General features: G+C 41.3%; 1 protein-coding gene across 11 annotated transcripts in view; it reads left to right on the top strand.

Moving 5' to 3' along the window:
* The window catches only part of LOC121278108 (E3 ubiquitin-protein ligase TRIM9), a 48,196-nt gene extending 40,127 nt beyond the window's left edge, over positions 1-8,069 (top strand). For 7 of the 11 annotated variants that reach the window (XM_041188193.1, XM_041188185.1, XM_041188190.1 and 4 more), the window contains 3 exons: positions 932-1,235; positions 2,544-2,706; positions 7,971-8,069. In XM_041188193.1, the coding sequence (XP_041044127.1) occupies positions 932-1,235; positions 2,544-2,706; positions 7,971-8,063 (560 nt within the window). In that variant the 3' untranslated portion in view covers positions 8,064-8,069. The remainder of the gene's footprint in view (positions 1-931; positions 1,236-2,543; positions 2,707-7,970) is intronic. The other 4 variants (XM_041188191.1, XM_041188192.1, XM_041188189.1 and 1 more) reach the window with 1 other exon arrangement.
* The last annotated feature ends 9,517 nt before the right edge of the window (positions 8,070-17,586 follow it).

The raw sequence follows: 17,586 nt of genomic DNA, 5'->3' as shown, positions 1-17,586 counted from the left end.
TAAGGAGAAAGAGAAGGTGCTTACTGAAGTTAGAGTAACTTTTGTTGTCCTAGTAATTCCTCTATATATTTCATCCTTTATTGCATCCTTCCTCCTACTGCTCAAATGATTTGAGGCCAATGTGAAAGAGCAGAGATATAATGAAGCAGAATTTTCATAAAGTAAAGTTTTAGAGGAATAGATTTGTGTACATTTTGGATCTTTTATTTCAAATTTGAAAGTTTGCTTTGAACGTGACCAACTATGGACACCAATTCACATCAGTTTCTTCTCATAGAGGATCATGTGAAGAACAAAGATTGCTACACTTTGAGTGCATAGACTTCCCTCTTACTCCTTTCAACCTCTCACAATTAAGCTTTATATACCTTTATTTCTTTGCTCCCCTCTGTTCATCTTAGCCTAATCACAGGACACTGCCGATGTTGCTTTATAATTGATTACTGGAGCAGTGACATCCTTAAAGGATGACTAAAGCAATTTTCTGCTAGTTCCCTCATTGCATAGTGAGTAAAACACCACCCAGCGTAGAACTAGCCTTACCTGTCAGAAGGTTAGAATTTGTATTTTTTTAACTGTTTTATTTGGGGGTTACAGTTGACCTTGGCATCCCTGTGCTGGGGAAGAATATAATCAGTCAGGCTTTCCACTCCTGCGCTCTATCCAGTGACACCTTGCTGGAAAGTCTGGGTGCCTGAAGGTCAGTTTAGAGCTTGGCTATGCTGACCCCCAATTCCATCCCTAGCCCTCCAGGCTAGCTTGCCATGCTCACTAGTTAGGTTCAGATGAATAGTGGCCATCTTGTCAAGATACTGAAGAACTTTCACAACCTTGCACAATTCTTCAGGAGAGAAGGGACTGGGATGGAGGAGATTCTGTCAGAATATGCTGCTCATTGTTTTGAAATTGCTGTTCTATTATTCCATTTCAGTGGCTTGGTTCACCTTCGATCCCACTTCTGCCCATCCGGATATCCTTTTGTCCAATGATAACCTGACGGTTACATGTAATAGCTACGATGATCGTGTTGTGCTGGGATCCGTCGCGCTTTCCAAAGGAGTCCATTACTGGGAACTGTCTGTTGATCGCTATGATAACCACCCTGACCCTGCTTTTGGAGTGGCAAGAATTAATTTAGTAAAAGATATGATGTTAGGCAAGGATGATAAGGCCTGGGCCATGTATGTTGACAATAACCGTAGTTGGTTTATGCACAGCAATTCCCACACAAACAGGTAAGTGGTTCATTTTATGACTACAATATTTCCCAAACCTTCAGTAACCAAATTACCCCTGGTAATTACCCCTTTCAGCTGGGCTAAAGAAAATTTTCAACTGTGGTTTAATAACTAAATTACTTAAGAAAAATGGCAAACGGCATTTTTTGGAAGTTTTAAATTATTTATTTTTGGGATATGCTCAGCTGTTGTTGCCCAACCACATGGTGGACTATGTATGTAGACTAAATTGAGTAATGCTGGCAGGATTCCTTCCTTGAAGGTCACTAATGAACTAGTTAGTGTTTTTTTTTCAACAATTTTGAAGTTTTATTGTCATTTTCTATTCCTGATGAGACAACGCAAAATTTTTTTTCTCAGAGGGTTGTACGACTTTGGAATTCCCTGCCTCAGAAGGTGGCGGAGGCGGGGTCATTGAATAGTTTCAAGGCAGAGGTAGATAAATTCTTGTTAGGCAAAGGAGTCAAAGGTTATCGGGGTTAGAAGGGAATGTGGAAATTGAAACACAAGAGGATCAGCCAAGATCTTATTGAATGGTGAAGCAGGTTCGAGGGGCCGAATGGTCTACTCTTGTTCCTATTTCTTATGCTCTTATGACCAGCTTTATTGAATTCAATTTCACAGCTTGCTATGGTGGGACTTGAAGTCAAAACTTCTGAATTGCTAGTCCAGTGCCATAATCACTACATGACCATAGCCTTTAATCAGAATCTTAGCTCCAGTGAGTATCTTGGGCTAGATCAGCACTTTACCCAGCACATCTAAATCCACATTGTCATATTTAACATGGTTGGGCTGCACTGGCTTCTCGTCCACCTCGGTCAGGGCGGGGGGTCCCGAATGCTCTGTGCATGTCTGTGGACATTGAGAGAAACCTGAGCTCAGGCTGTGCGGGTTTGCACATGATCCACACTGTAACAGGTTGACATATTCCTAATTTCTGATAGTCTGTGCGCTTTTTAATCCTTGTTGGTTGCATTGAGCTGCTTTCCTGCCAATGTCGCAAAGGGCATCGCTGCCAGTTAATGATAAGAGGTGGTACTGGGAGGAGGGCAGTATCAAAAAGTCTCTTATTTTTGGTAGACCCTTTGAAACCCCTTCACGGACAGTAGATTGAGAATCCCTGCTTGTACAATGTTTGTCCTTTTTATAATTGGCACATTTAAAACACATTTTTCTCTTTCAATTGAATGACACTATAATCTCAATATGGTGTAGCAATGGAAATATCAGACAAGAAAGTTGTTTAATTCAATCAAAACAGTGATGTTGGCTTGAATAGATTATTGTTTTTATATACTCTAGGACAGAAGGTGGGATTTGTAAAGGTACAACAATTGGAGTTCTCCTGGACTTAAGCAAGCATATGCTGTCATTTTACATCAACAACATGCAGCAAGGCCCTGTAGCCTTTGACAATTTGGAAGGCATCTTTGTTCCTGCTATCAGCATTAATAGGAATGTCCAGGTAAGATTGGACCACAGTACAAGATGTGTCTTTATTGGACTCTTTTCAAACAGGAAGGAAAATACCCATAATACCTTATTACCTACTGTGCCCAACCAGTGATCCTTGGGCCACATCTGGCACCCAAGTCTTGGTAAATAACTCTTGGGCTGCCCTGACTGCAATTCTTGGATGGTATGTGGTTGTCAAACCCTGGAAATCCAGGCCACAATACCCAAGTAACTCAATCTGATTATAGCTTCAATTTCTTACTCGCTGCTCTGTCCTGTTTGAATTCTGTGAACCTGGGTCTTAGGAATGGGAGGTTCTTAGTGTGGTTGCCTCTTTGGTGATTGAATCCCAAATCTAATACCAAGATGTGCCAGTACTGGGATTTGGTATGTATGCAGATTAATATCAGTATAGATTTATATTTTATACATACCAACTAAGAACCCATGAAGGTCAGAAGTTTTACAGCCAGCCAAATGTACAGGAACTGAAACAGGATTTCAAGTTTCCATAGTGACCCTGTTACTGACCTTTTGTTGAAGTAGCTAATGAGTGCGAGAAGGAACTTTGAAACTCAGAATTGGTCTTGGATTAGTGGTGCTGGGACTGTGGCGAATTATGTGCTTGGAAGGTGCTGTCTCAGAAGCCTTGGTGAATTCCTGCAGTGCATCTTATAGGTGGTACACACTGCTGCTACTGTGCGTCGGTGGTGGAGAGAGTGAATGTTTGTGAATGTGATGCCAATCAAGTGGGCTGCTTCTCCTGGATGGTGTCAAGCTTCTCAAGTGTTGTGGGAGCTGCACTCATCCAGGAAAGTGGGGAGTATTCCGTCACACTCCTGACTTGTGCCTTGTAGATGGTGGACAAGCTTTGGGGAGTCAGGAGGTGAGTTACTCATGGGAGGATTCCTAGCCTCTTACCCGGTCTTGTAACCACACTATTTATAAGGTTAGTCCAGTTCAGTTTCTGGTGAATTATAACCCCCAGGATGTTGATAGTGGGGGATTCAGCGATGATAATGCCAATGAATGTCAAGGGACGATGGTTAGATTTTCTCTTGTTGGTGATGGTCATTGCCTGACACTTGTGTGGCGTGAATGTTACTTGCCACTTGTCAGCTCAAGCTTAGATATTGTCCAGGTCTTGCTGCATTTGGACATGGACTGCTTCAGTATCTAAGGAGTCGCAAATGGTGCTGAAGTTTGTGCAATCACCAGTGAACATCCCCACTTCTGGCCTTATTATGGAAGGAAGGTCATTGATGAAGCAGCTGAAGATGGTTGGGTCTAGGACACTATCCTGAGGAACTCCTGCAGTGATGGCTTGGGACTGAGATGATTGACCTCCAACAACCACAACCATTTTTCAACCAGTAGAGAGTTTACCCCCTGATTCCCGTTGACTCCAGTTTTGCTAGGGCTCCTTATTGCCATACTCAGTCAAATGCTGCCTTGATGTTAAGGGCAGTCATTCCCACCTCACCTCTTAGGTTGATCCCAGGTATGGAGGGATTTTCTTATGAGAAGAGGGTTGAGTAGGCTAGGCCTGCACTCATTGGAGTTTAGAAGAATGAGAGGCGACCTTATTGAAACATTCTTAGGAGGCTTGACAGAGTAGATGCTGAGAGGTTGTTTCCCCTTGTGGGAGAGTCTAGTACCAGAGGGCATAATCTGAGTAAGGGGTGCCCATTTAAAACAGAAACGAGGAGGAATTTCTTCTCTCAGAGGGTAGGCAATCTGTGGAATTCTTTACCACAGAGAGTGGTAGAAGCCGGGTCGTTAACTATATTCAAGACTGATACAGACAGATTTTTAATCAGTAAGGGAATCAAGGGCTATAGGGACAAGGCAGGAAAGTGGAGTTGAGGATTATCAGATCAGCCATGATCTTAATGAATGGCAGAGCAGACTCGATGGGCCAAATGGCCTACTTCTGCTCCCATGCTCTTTTGCCCATGTTTGAGCCAAGGCTATAATGAGGTCAGGAGATGAGTGATGATGGCAGAGCCCAAACTGAGCATCAGTGAACAGGTTATTGCTTGATAGCACCGTTGATGACCCCTTCCATCACTTTACTGATGATGGAGAGTAGACTGATGGGGCGCTAATTGGCCGGCTTGGATTTGTCCTGCATTTTGTGTACAGGACATACCTGGGCAATTTCCCACATTGTCAGGTAGATGCCAGTGTTGTAGCTGTACTGGAACAGTTTGGCTAGGTACGTGGCAAGTTCTGGAACACAAGTCTTCAGTACTATATATGAATAGGATCAATTACCCAATAATTTGTTAGTAACCATTGAAAACAGGCTCAGAGTTACAATTAGTTCACTTGATTCTAGCTTAGCAAATCATATATGAAAATTTTGTGGAAATGCAGGTAAATACTTTTTATTTAAAGAACCCACTCATTTTATAAAGGAAAAATCTTGGACTGGGAAGAAATTTTATTGATGTCAGTTTTCTTATTAACATGAAGACTCTCACAACAAGACCCTTCCATGGACTTGTTGACGAGATGTGTTCCAGGTACACTGGACCCTAGGTAACTACATCATTGGCTGGGAAATATGCACCTTTACCTGCTAACAGGGAAGCAGAGGTTCAGGCAGTTCTTCAGTCAGTCTGAAGGCACAGCCTATTGTTTCCTCTGGGCTCACTCAGACACGCACAAATGTTACCAAATCAGCTTAACAGAAGGGAGACCAACCTGAAGGGTATCCATGATGGTAGTAAAATTAATGTTTTCATTACTGCTGCTTTCTTTACAATTTCTTTTAGGTCCCATCACAAATCCTGCATTGTATTCATTGTCAACAAGTGTGTCCCCCTCTCCGGGGCAATCTTACTATTATGATAGACATTTTTGCTTAGCAAGTAAAAACAACTTTGTCTTTTGAGAGATCCTGCTGTGGTCTGTCTGTCTGCCTCTCTTTTTCATGATCTCACTGTCTGTTTTTCTCTCTCTTGTGCTCTGTCTCTTGTACTCTCCTTCGCACTCTTTCATTCTCTTGCACACTGTTTCTCTCTCTCACACACCCTGTTTCTCTCTCTCTCGGGCTCTGTCTCTCCTTCTGTCTCGGGCTCAGTCTCTCTCTCTCTCCCAGGCTCTGTCTTGCCCTCTGTCTCTTACGCATGCTCTGTCTTGCCCTCTCTCACGCATGCTCGGTCTCTCCCTCTCTCGGGCTCTGTCTCGCCCACCCTCTCTCGGGCTCTGTCTCGCCCTCCCTCTCTCGGGCTCTGTCTCGCCCTCCCTCTCTCGGGCCCTGTCTCGCTCTCCCTCTCTCGGGCTCTGTCTCGCCCTCCCTCTCTCGGGCTCTGTCTCGCCCTCCGTCTTGCGCGCTTTCCGGCTGTTTCTCTCCCTCTCTCTCATGTGCGTTGTCCGCCTGTTTCTCTCCCCCTCTCTCTCTCGCGCTGTCCGCCTGTTTCTCTCCCCCTCTCTCTCGCGTGCTGTCCGCCTGTTTCTCTCCCCCTCTCTCGCGCGCGCTGTCCGCCTGTTTCTCTCCCCCTCTCTCGTGCGGGCTGTCCGCCTGTTTCTCTCCCCCTCTCTCGCGCGCGCTGTCCACCTGTTTCTCTCCCCCTCTCTCGCGCACGCTGTCCACCTGTTTCTCCCTCTCGCGCGCTCGCTCTGACTGTCTCTCTCTCGCGCACACATGCCCTGTCTATCTGTCTCTAATGCATGCTCTGTTTATCTGTCTGCCTGTCTCTCATACAAATCATACAAACACATGAAATAGGACCAGAGTAGGCCTTTCGGCCCATTGAGCCTGCTCCACCATTCGATAAGATCATGGTTGATCTGTTTGTGTTTAAAATTCCACATTCCCATCTATCCCGATAACCTTTGATTTCCATGCCTAAAAAGAATCTACCTTGGCCTTAAAAATATTCAGTGACCCCACCTCCACTGTCTTCTGAAGCAGAAAGTTCCAAAGTCACACAACCCTCAGAGAAAAAAATTCTCCCCATCTCTGCCCTATAACGGTGGCCCCTAATTTTATAACAGTGGCCCCTAGTTCTGGACTCACCCAAAAGAGGAAACATCCTTTCCACGTCCACCTTGTCAAGGCCGTTCAGGATCTCGTATACTTCAAGTCACCCCTCACTCTTCTAAACTCCAGAAACAAGCTCTGTCTGTCCAACTTTTCCTCATAAGACAACCCACTCATTCCAGGTATCAATGTAGTAAACCTCTTCTGAACTGCCTTCAATGCATTTACATCCTTTCTTAAATAAGGAGACCAAAACTGCACACAGTATTCGTGATGTGGCCTCACTAATGCCCTGCATAACTGAAGCATAACATCCTTAATTTTATATTCAGTTCCTCTCATAATAAAGAATAGCATTCCATTAGCCTTCTTAATTACTTGCTGTACCTGCATACTAACGTTTTGTGACTTGTAACTAGAACACCTAGATCCCTCTGCACTTCAGAATCCTGTAGTCCTTCTTAGTTTAAGTAATACTCTGCTTCTTTATTCTTTCTGCCAAAGTCAACAACTTCACATTTTCCCACATTATACACCATCTGCCAGATTTTTGACTGCTCACTCAATCTATCCGTATCCGTCTACAACCTCCTTTTGTCCTCTTCACAATATACCTATTTTTGTGCCATCAAATTTAGCTACCATGCCTTCACTCCCCTCGTCTAAGTCATTGATATAAATTGGAAAAAGTTGAGGCACCAGCACAAACCCCTGTGAGACTCCACTAGTCACATCCTGCCAATCAGACAAAGACCCATTTATGCAGACTCTCTGTTTTCTGCCAGCCAACCAATCTTCTATCCATGCTAATATGTTACTCCCTACACCATGTGCTTTTATTTTCCACAATAACCTTTAATATGGCACCTTATCAAATGCCTTCTGGAAATCCAAATAAAGTACAGGCTCCCCTTTATCCACAGCACATGTTACTGCTTCAAAGAACTCCAATAAATTGGTTAAACATGATTTCTCATGCACTCTGTCTGTCTCTCTCTCTCTCTCTCTCTCGCCCCCGCCCACGCTCCATCTCTCGCCCCTGCCCGCGTTCCGTCTCTCGCGGCCATGCTCTCGCATGCCTGCCTGCACCCCGATCTGTGCTGCACATGCACTTTCATCACTTTTATTCCAGTAATGAATAGGGAAGTTTGGTTTCATAGTTCGAGACCTGACTGAACATCCCAAACAAGCTCCTAACTGAGGTGCTGCTTCATTCAAACTAAAGTGTATTGTAATTTGCATTTACTGGAGTCATGTTTTAACATGTGTACTTCTTCCAACAGGTGACTCTTCATACAGGACTGGAAGTTCCAAATCATATCAAACAAGGAAAATCCTCATTATCCTGTAGTCCCAGCAGCAAGTCTAAGTATTGACTACCAACAAACTGGCTGTCTATACACATATGAAATATTTGTTCCAAAACTCCCAACCCCATAAACAGAAAATAGACCAGAAAACCATAAAATAAAAACTATAATTCCTGTAGTTGCAACTAAACCTCAGTTACATCACACTATTGAGACATGACACCCAAGAACATCTTTCAGTAATATAACATTCAGAACTGTTTTCACTACTAACAGTTTTTAATGATGGGTATTCTAACTGATGTGTTAGAAAAGCTGAAGGAGTTATAGCCAAACAGGAACTCCAGTTTCATAGCAAAAAACTTTGTAAGTAGCAGTTGTGCAGCAATCGCTCACTGTTACCTTTTTGAAAAATGTATCTCAGATTGTGAGACCATAATATTTTTCTGGTGTGCAGCATAAAAACAATTTGGATATATTTGGATAAAGTTTTCATATCCAAAAGGGAATTAGCTTCCTTTTAGCAGCAAGAGACATTATTTGAATGGAAAGCTATCCCCATTCCTTGGTCAATTCATCTGCTTCCTGCTTTCCTCACTGACAATTGACAAATGTCAACCAAATGAATCAAGTTATAGGTTGATGGACAGACCTGGGACACTAGTATTTAAACTGGTTAGGAATGGAGAGATTCTGTGTACTTTGGGGAGTCCCGCCATTCTGCAAAATAGCATGCTGCATGTTATGCATGAAGCAGGTGATTAACCAGTTTGCCATAGCAACCAGTGCATCTGGGACTTGCTGAATGCATCTGATTGACAACTAGTGATATCCCCAGTGATTACTTGGAATCACTTCCTGACAAATATATGTCAGGCCAGTGGTGCTTTCTCAGCAAGTGATTGCCAACCTGCCCTCCTTCTGCCCCTGCCCTCTTCCTTCAGTAAAAACCAGACAGAAAAATCACTTATTTTAGAATGGAGTTGTGGAAAAAAGGATAAGAGTCCTACAGCAAAGGTCTATATAGGAGAAATAGAGCAAACAGTCAGTCTAGAAAAGAAAGGGAGAACTGTCAGTGTACACATCCCTTCCTGACTCTCATAACTTAGCCTCCAAGCAGCTGACCCAAGGAGAGGAGTTGGGGAGATGTCTGCCAGAGACCAGTGTGAAGTACATGTATAGACAGGTTAACAGGTGCATGGGATAGGAGGATGGGGACAGTGGTGGAGCAAATAAGAGGGGAAATTATTTTTTCCAAACATGTTTGGGGTAAAATTCAATTTCAGCAGGCAGCCTGTGATGTGCTGCTCCCAATTTTCCTTTGATGATTAAGAACTATAAATAATCAAATAATATTGTGTTCTCATTATCTCTTTAATACAAAGCAAATATTTAAAAAGTTGATTCAGTTTGCAGCACCAGGATTATTGTTTCTAAAGATAAGCAGCCTTCACTTCTCCAGTGCAAACTATGACATAGTTAGTTCGACATTTTCCAATGCAAAGAGGTACCTGGTTATTAAATTAATGACCTAGCTTTATGCTAGTCTGTACTGATATCTCTACAATTATTGACCTATGTAATCTTAATTCATTTTTCTGGTGGTAACCTCTTGTTTGCCTTTGCCAATATAAGTATTCTCATTGATGGGGGACATTTGTGCTAATGCAGCTGAATGGGAAAAGTCCCAAACTTGGTTCAGGTTCTCCCGGAGCAGAGGGGAAGAGACATGTGAAAGGGCAAATTGACCTGTGTTGCTGCTGCTGATCATCTTCTAGTGACTGGTGCACAACAGGGTGACCAAACACCTGACTGCCCAATCTTGGTCTGCAAGTGATCTGAAGGACCTTTATAAAATTAAAAATTCATATAGAAACATTTTAGCACCAAAATCAATGCATTTGTTTCTTTTTCAGTTTGATATATAAAATATTTACAATATGGGAAGAGAGTTTATGGAAAACAATATGCAAGAAAACTCTTGCAAATCTGTATGATACAAACTAAATGTTGAAGGTTGTAAATTTAATAGATATGTTCTGTGATAGTCCTAGTGTCCATTTTGCTAATGTAAAACTTGGTTTGGTTTCAAAGGTAAAGTGGTGTCAGTGGCGGACACCAGAAGTGTTTAAAGTGCTGTGGAAGATTGCTGCTTTGCATGTGTAGTTGAACAGAATTTGCCAATGTTTGTGGGTATTTCCTTGATTATGCACTTTGCTGGCATTATTTAAGTTAGTGATGTTCAAAATTTAGAAAAAAAGTTTCAGATAGAATTACATTAAATTTTAAATTTAAAAATGTTAACATTCACCAAGATGATCAGACCTTTGTGTAAATAATAATACTGATGACGGCCGATCACATTACAGTATTGGCACTGCCAACTCTTACTTCTGCAATAGGTCTGCATCCAAGGGGCAGATTTTCCACAGGAGTTCTTGCCATCTCCTGCATCAATGGACATCCTGGAAAAAGAGCAGAGACAGTCACTTATGCCAAGGTTGAGGCAGGAGATCAGGAAACCTCTGTGGCGTATTCTAATCCTTAGTCAGCTTCCAAGAAGCAACATTCACTCCACAACCCATTCTCCCACCCCAACCAAAAGGTTTGCCTACCATCCCTTTGCCAAGTGATGCAGCCAAAACTTGGATTTCCCCAACGTGGTGAATTTTCAAGTCCTTGGGAATGGCAGCTAGTCAACTGCCTTAACCTTGAAATTTTGTATGTGCTTAGTGAACCCTATACTTGGAAGACCTTCTTTGAGTGTGGGAAATTTCATACCTTTGGCGGACAGTGCAAATTCTAATCGCTTTAAGGTTAACCTGCAAAATTCTGTCGATATGAGTTGATTGACTATTTTAAAACTGGTTTCTTGGAGATGTGCAAAAAAAAGTGGAAATGTTTACTGCACTTTATTCTTTATGGTTTACTTTTTCTGCCAACTGACTGCACTTGTAAATCAATTTATGAATAGCTTTGTGCTAAAAGTTTGAAGTGTACATTCTTCTTATTGGAGTAATTCTGCTTATAAGTTAATGAAGAGCTATTGTGTATGTGTGTTAGCTTGCACAGTGAGCTACAGCTTTATCTGTGAGTTAGTAAGTGGTGAGTTCAATCTCCATGTTGAGGGGACAACCCAGGCTAACATTTCAGTCCAGTACTTGGAGGTGCCATGGATGAGATGATGAACCCATTGCAGAAAGGTCAACACTCCTCACTTAACCCAATACCACTATAAGAACAGAATGACTGGTCAGTCATTGGTTTCATTGCTGTTTGTGGGATCTTGCTGTGCAAGGCGGCTGTTCACCCACCACTGTAATTCGATGATTTTGAAGTGTTTTGATATGTGATAAAATGTTACAAAAATGCAAGTCTCCTTGTTTGTCAGAAAGAAAATTGATTCCAAAGAGTGTCCTGAGCTGTAATCTCAGTGGCATTTCACATAGAATGTAGAATGCTATGATTCATCATGAAGCTGAGCTTAGACTTGCTACAAAGCATCAATCATCTCATCTTATTTCAGTTCACTAATGGTGGTCTTATAATATAGAATTGCTTTTAGGAATGACCTCAAAGCCATGTATCACCTTTTGTATCATTTTTCTGTTTTTTGTCTGATTACAATAATCTTTTTTTGTTGTTTCACATGCTCAACAATTCAGGAGACAAATTAGCAGAAGGGGTCATTTTTGTTTCTTTCATCAGGAACAAATTATTCCTCTGATCTCCAGGATACCTTGTAGGATCAGACAGAAAGAGCAAAGATCACATGGCTCCGGAAGTGGAAGCTCACATGCATTCTAGAATTGAGTAATATCCATTTAATCTTGCCTCCCTGAAGGAAGGGGATTGATTATTGGGTCAGTTGCTCTACTTCAACCCAGCCAGATTTCTGATAACCTAATTATTGAACTAATTATTAAATATTCTTAGATCAGGATCTTCCCCCAAATTTGATGAATGTCCACTGGGCATTTCACGAGCATTCCACTGATTAGTCCTATAACGTGAAATGGAGAATATCCGAACAGCGATGGTTTTCACAGCATGTTCGACTACCTCCACCCCCCCCTCCTCCACCCCCACTCCTCCTGCCCCACTCTTTGATGTATCTGCTATCTTAAATTACAATTTCACATGTCTGCTCCAGAGTTTCCCTCAAATTCACTGGTCAGTCTCACAAGTGAACCACATAGCTCCTGCAATCTGGAGTATTCCTTTACTGCCCAATATCAATTAAATAATAGCATGAACCTGGGTAGTGACAAACACCTCCCTGCCTGCACTAGACACTGTGATTTTATAAGTGTGGCTGCATGTGTTTGGACCTAGCAGCCACAGACACTTTAGCAGACAAATCCCATCAGCTGCAGTCAGATATTCCCCTTTCTCTTAATAGTCAATTTGTGCACAGCAAGTTCCCACGACCTAAATGACCAGATCATGTGTTTTAGGTGTCAGTTGAAGTATAAATGTTGACTAGGATAAAACTGAAAACGTAGTATACAGGATCCTAGTTTTTATAAATAGGGATTATAGAGTATTAAAAATAAAAGGTGTAGCACTAAACCTATACAAATCATTGCTTAGGCCACAGCTGGAACATTGTGTCCAATTTTCGTGCCTTAAAGATTCATTGGAATCTTACCAGGGATTATAGGCATTGGGTGGGAGGAATGCAAGAGGTTTCTGTTTCATTAGAACAAAAGAAGTTAAGACGAGATCTGGGAGGAGTTTAAAATTAGGAAAGGCTAAGTTAATAGGAAAAGCTATTCCAATGGTCTGTGAGTAGAATCATAGAAAATAGGAGCAGGAGTAGGCCATTCGGCCCTTCGAGCCTGCTCTGCCATTCATTATGATCATGGCTGATCATCCAACTCAATAACCTGCTCCCGCTTTCTCCCCATATCCTTTGATCCCTTTCGCCCCAAGAGCTATATCTAACTCCTTTTTGAAAACATACATTGTTTTGGCCTCAACTACTTTCTGTGGTAGTGAATTCCACAGGCTCACCACTCTCTGGGTGAAGAAATTTCTCCTCATCTCAGTCCTAAATGGTCTACCCCATATCCTCAGACTGTGACCCCTGGTTCTGGACTCCCCTACCATTGGGAACATCCTTCCTGCATCTACCCTGTCAAGTCCTGTTAGAATTTTATATGTTTCTATGAGACCGCCCCCCCCCCCCCCCCACCACCACCTCATTCTCCTGAACTCCAGTGAATATTATCCTAATCAACTCAATGTCTCCTCATATGTCAGTCCCACCATCCCAGGAATCAGTCTGGTAAACTTTCGCTGCACTCGCTCTATAGCAAGAACATCCTTCCTCAGATAAGGAGACCAAAAATGCACCCAATATTCCAGGTGTGGTCTCACCAAGGCCCTGTATAATTGCAGCAAGACAGCCCTGTTCCTGAACTCGAATCCTCTCACTATGAAGGCCAACAAACTATTTGCCGCCTTTACCACCTGTTGCACCTGCATGTTTACCTTCAGCGACTGGTGTACAAGGACACCCAGGTCTCATTGCACATTCCCCTCTCTCAATTTATAGCCATTCAAATAATAATCTGCCTTCCTGTTTTTGATACCAAAATGGATAACCTTACATTTATCCACATTATACTGCATCTGCCATGCATTTGCCCACTCAGCTTGTCCAAATCAACTGAAGCATCTCTGCATCCTCCTCACAGCTCACCCTCCCAACTGAAGCTTTGTGTCATCTGCAAATTTGGAGATATTACATTTAGTTCCCTCATCTAAATCATTAATACATATTGTGAATGGCTGGGGTCCAGCAATGATCCCTGCGGTACTCCATTAGTCACTGCCTGCCATTCGGAAAAAGACCTGTTTATTCCTACTCTCTGTTTCCTGTCTGCCAACTAGTTTTCTATCCATCTCAATGCACTACCCCCAATCCCATGTAGGCAACTAGAGGATAAAAGGTTGAGTGATAGAACAAAGGAAGAGCTGCTTCATCAATAACCTTCCTTCCATCATAATGTCAGAAGTGAGGATGTTCACTGATGATTGCACAATGTTCAGCATCATTCGCAACTCCTCAGATTCTGAAGCAGTCCATGTCCAAATGCAGCAAGACCTGAACAATATCCAGGCTTGAACTGACAAATGGCAAGTAACATTCACGCCACACAAATGTCAGGCAATGACCACCTCCAACAAGAGAGAATCCAACCACCCCTTGATGTTCAATGGCTTTACCATCACTGAATCCCCCACTATCAACATCCTGGGGGTTACCATTGACCAGAAACTAAACTGGACTAGCCATATAAATACTGTGACTACAAGAGCAGGTTAGAGGCTAGGAATCCTGCGATGAGTAACCCACCTCCTGATTCCCCAAAGCCTGTCCACAATCTACAAAGCACAAGTCAGGAGTGTGATGGAATAACCCCCACTTGAGTGCAGCTCCTACAACACTCAAAAGTCTCAACACCATCCAGGACAAAGCAGCCTGTTTGATTGGCACCACATCTACAAACATTCACTCCCTCCAATACCAACACACAGTAGCAGCAGTGTGTACCATCTACACCATACACTGCAGGAATTCACCAAGGCTCCTTTGACAGCACTTTGCAACCCCATGACCACTATCATCTAGAAGGACAAGGGCTGCAAATATATGGGAAGGAAGGTCACCACCTGGAAGTTCCCCTTCAAGTCACTCACCATCCTGACTTGGAAATATATCGCCGTTCCTTCACTGTCACTAGGTCAAAATTCTGGAACTCCCTTCCTGACAATGCTGTGGGTGTACCTACACCACATGGAGTGCAGCGGTTCAAGAAGGCAGCTCACCACCACCAACTCAAGGGCAACTAAAGATGGGCAATAAATGCTGGTCCAGCCAGCAAAGCCCACATCCCATGAATGAATAAAAAAGTAAAATATTTGACTGATAGAACAAAGGGTAGGATTAATTTCTCTATGCAGTAAATTGTTAGAACAAGGAATACCCTATCTGAAGCAGAATCCATGAAAGTTTTTAAAAACAAAATGGATAAAATTTTAAAAATAAAATTTGAAAGGTGAGGAGAACAATACTAAGTGGAGAGCTCTTTCAGAGAATCAGCATATGCACGATGGGCAGAATAGCCTCCTGTGCTATAACATTTTATTGTACAATTCCATAATTTGAAAAATGAAGTTCCTGTGATGTTCAGAACCCTTTATGTTATATTTTCTCCAACCATTTTGGCCATACCTTGAGAATGTGTTCAACATCAGTGGATATTGTGTGAATAAAGTAGACAATGATTAATTGATGTAAAATGCATCAGTTAAACACCAGGATAATTCTCCCCAATTGGTTATTTTAATCATTTTTTTGGAAAATTTTTTTCCCCTCAGCTTTTAAAAAAATTTTGGTGTGGTTAAACTGCGATTTTCAAACTGGTTAAGTATTAGTTACCTGAGAAGTGTTGTGATGGGCTAGCAATCCAAAGCATTTGATACTAGCTCCTCACAAGAAACCCTTCCCACTTACACAAAATAAATCTCTGACAAACTCTGAATGCAGATTAATGCTCAAATAACAATATGGTAGGTTTTTAAATTTAATTATTCATGAAGTGAGTTCATTTTCTGTGAATCTATTTTAAATGCAATTTCCTTAAAGCAGGGCTGCTAAACTCTTTATTGATGAGTATATAAACTTCGATTTTTTAAACCAGTAAAATTGTCAATTTTTTAATATCACAAGTTATTTTGTAACAAAGTCTGTTTTGAATGTATTATCATAAATTGAGCAGATCATTTTATGCATTTACAAACTATTTGTAATCAGTATTAATGGTTTTAAAGAAAATAGGCTCACTATGCAGCAGGATAGACAGCACTAACAGGTACAGTGGCATTGTTTACCAGCTGAACCACTGCCAACCTTTATTATGGTGACGAATATTCTTCTCTGAATATGTTTACTAAATAATGGAGTTTGCTAAACACAAATTATAAAGATTGTAATACAAAGTTTTATATAATAGTACAATATGTTAATGAAACAGTATTAAACAAATACATCTGGAATCTTTGTGGATTTCTTAAGCTTTTAGTTATTATTGTTGTTGATTTTTTTCAGTCACCCAGTTCTGGGTACAGCTCAAATGAGCGGAAGATAATTCAACAATCTTATTCATTCTCATTTGTGAAAATTTAGTAACTGTAACTGACTCAGAACTTTCACTCATCATTTGTCCTTTTCCTTTTCTTGTGATGTGCACCTTAAATGCCTATAATGAAATGCTTAGAGCTGGTTGGTTATTGGTACTTGTTTAAAATGTCAGATTTTAGTAAGGTACATGTTTAATTTATTTTGTCAACATGTTAACTGTTAATTATTACAAAAATATTGCATCTGATACCTGTGCTGGTTATTAATGTATGGTTGTTTAAATGTTACAATTTTAAAACTAGGTTTGATAGCAGACTTGTGGAGTAGGAAAGTATCTATTCACTGGCAGGCTTAACAATACTAGGTTTCAGATAGAGTGGAAATTTTGGCAACTTGTTTCCCTGCCCTTGCTTATTGGCCTTGAGTGTAAGAGAACCTGTCTCAATTAGCTGTTAAAACTACAAGACACAATTTGTTTTACATTTAGAAATGTTGATTAAAGAGCTCAAAATTGCTCCAGTCTGGAAAATTAGATTGGATGCAATAAAGTCGCCACTCAGAATTTCCCCCAAATGAAATCAGCAGTTTATCTGTTGGATGCTGAACTCACACAGGCACTTTGCTGAAACTCTGACCATATGCTTCCTTTTGGAGAAGTCCCAATATTCCTAATGAAATAACTTAGATAGAGTGTAACGACAAATGATCCTCTTTGTTAACAGTTAAATGCAATGATAGAGAAGACTGTTCTTAAAAAGTGCATATCTTGTTCCCAATTAAAAGTACTGGACCGTGTTAACTCGAATATTTGATGTTTGTTTTCTGTAATCATGTGCCCCTGTACAGTGAAGCTACTTCCTGCATATTTACTTTTCAGAATAATATTTACTTGTTGATTTGACTATGCTCATCTTGACAAAGTGAAACTGTACACATTGCTCTCAACTTGGGAGCTGGTTAAGCTTAGTACCTGTGTGAGGGTCATATACCAACATGGACCCATGCTTCTCTCAATCAACTTAACTATCTGGATGTACCATTTTTGCTTTTTTTCATTGAAATGGTCAGTAAGTTAAGCACAATCAAATTCAATATATTTTTTGCCATTTCTTAACTGGAATGTGCTTTTATTAAACAAAATATTCATGAAAATATATTGTTTTGCGCAACTTTAAATTTCAACTCTGCGCCATAGAAACTAGGGGTTTAGAGGTGCTCCCATATGGAGTAAAAAGCCTCATGCACAAATAACGTCTGAGACAGCTAGGAAGTTCATGAAATAACCTCCTGTACATAGATGGAAATTCCTAAAACTGTGAGAGCACAATACGTTTTTGTAAGAAAGTACAATTCAGTACTGTGTTTTGTATTTTACCTTCATTGACTTGGGAATGGTCCAGGTCACACTGAGGTTAGAAACTGATGAGCTCTCTCCAC

This window comes from Carcharodon carcharias, chromosome 5 (genome assembly GCF_017639515.1).
Source record: "Carcharodon carcharias isolate sCarCar2 chromosome 5, sCarCar2.pri, whole genome shotgun sequence".
NCBI lineage: Eukaryota > Metazoa > Chordata > Chondrichthyes > Lamniformes > Lamnidae > Carcharodon > Carcharodon carcharias.
Note: the sequence above shows the minus strand (reverse complement) of the source record. Positions and strands in the feature narration are given on the sequence as shown.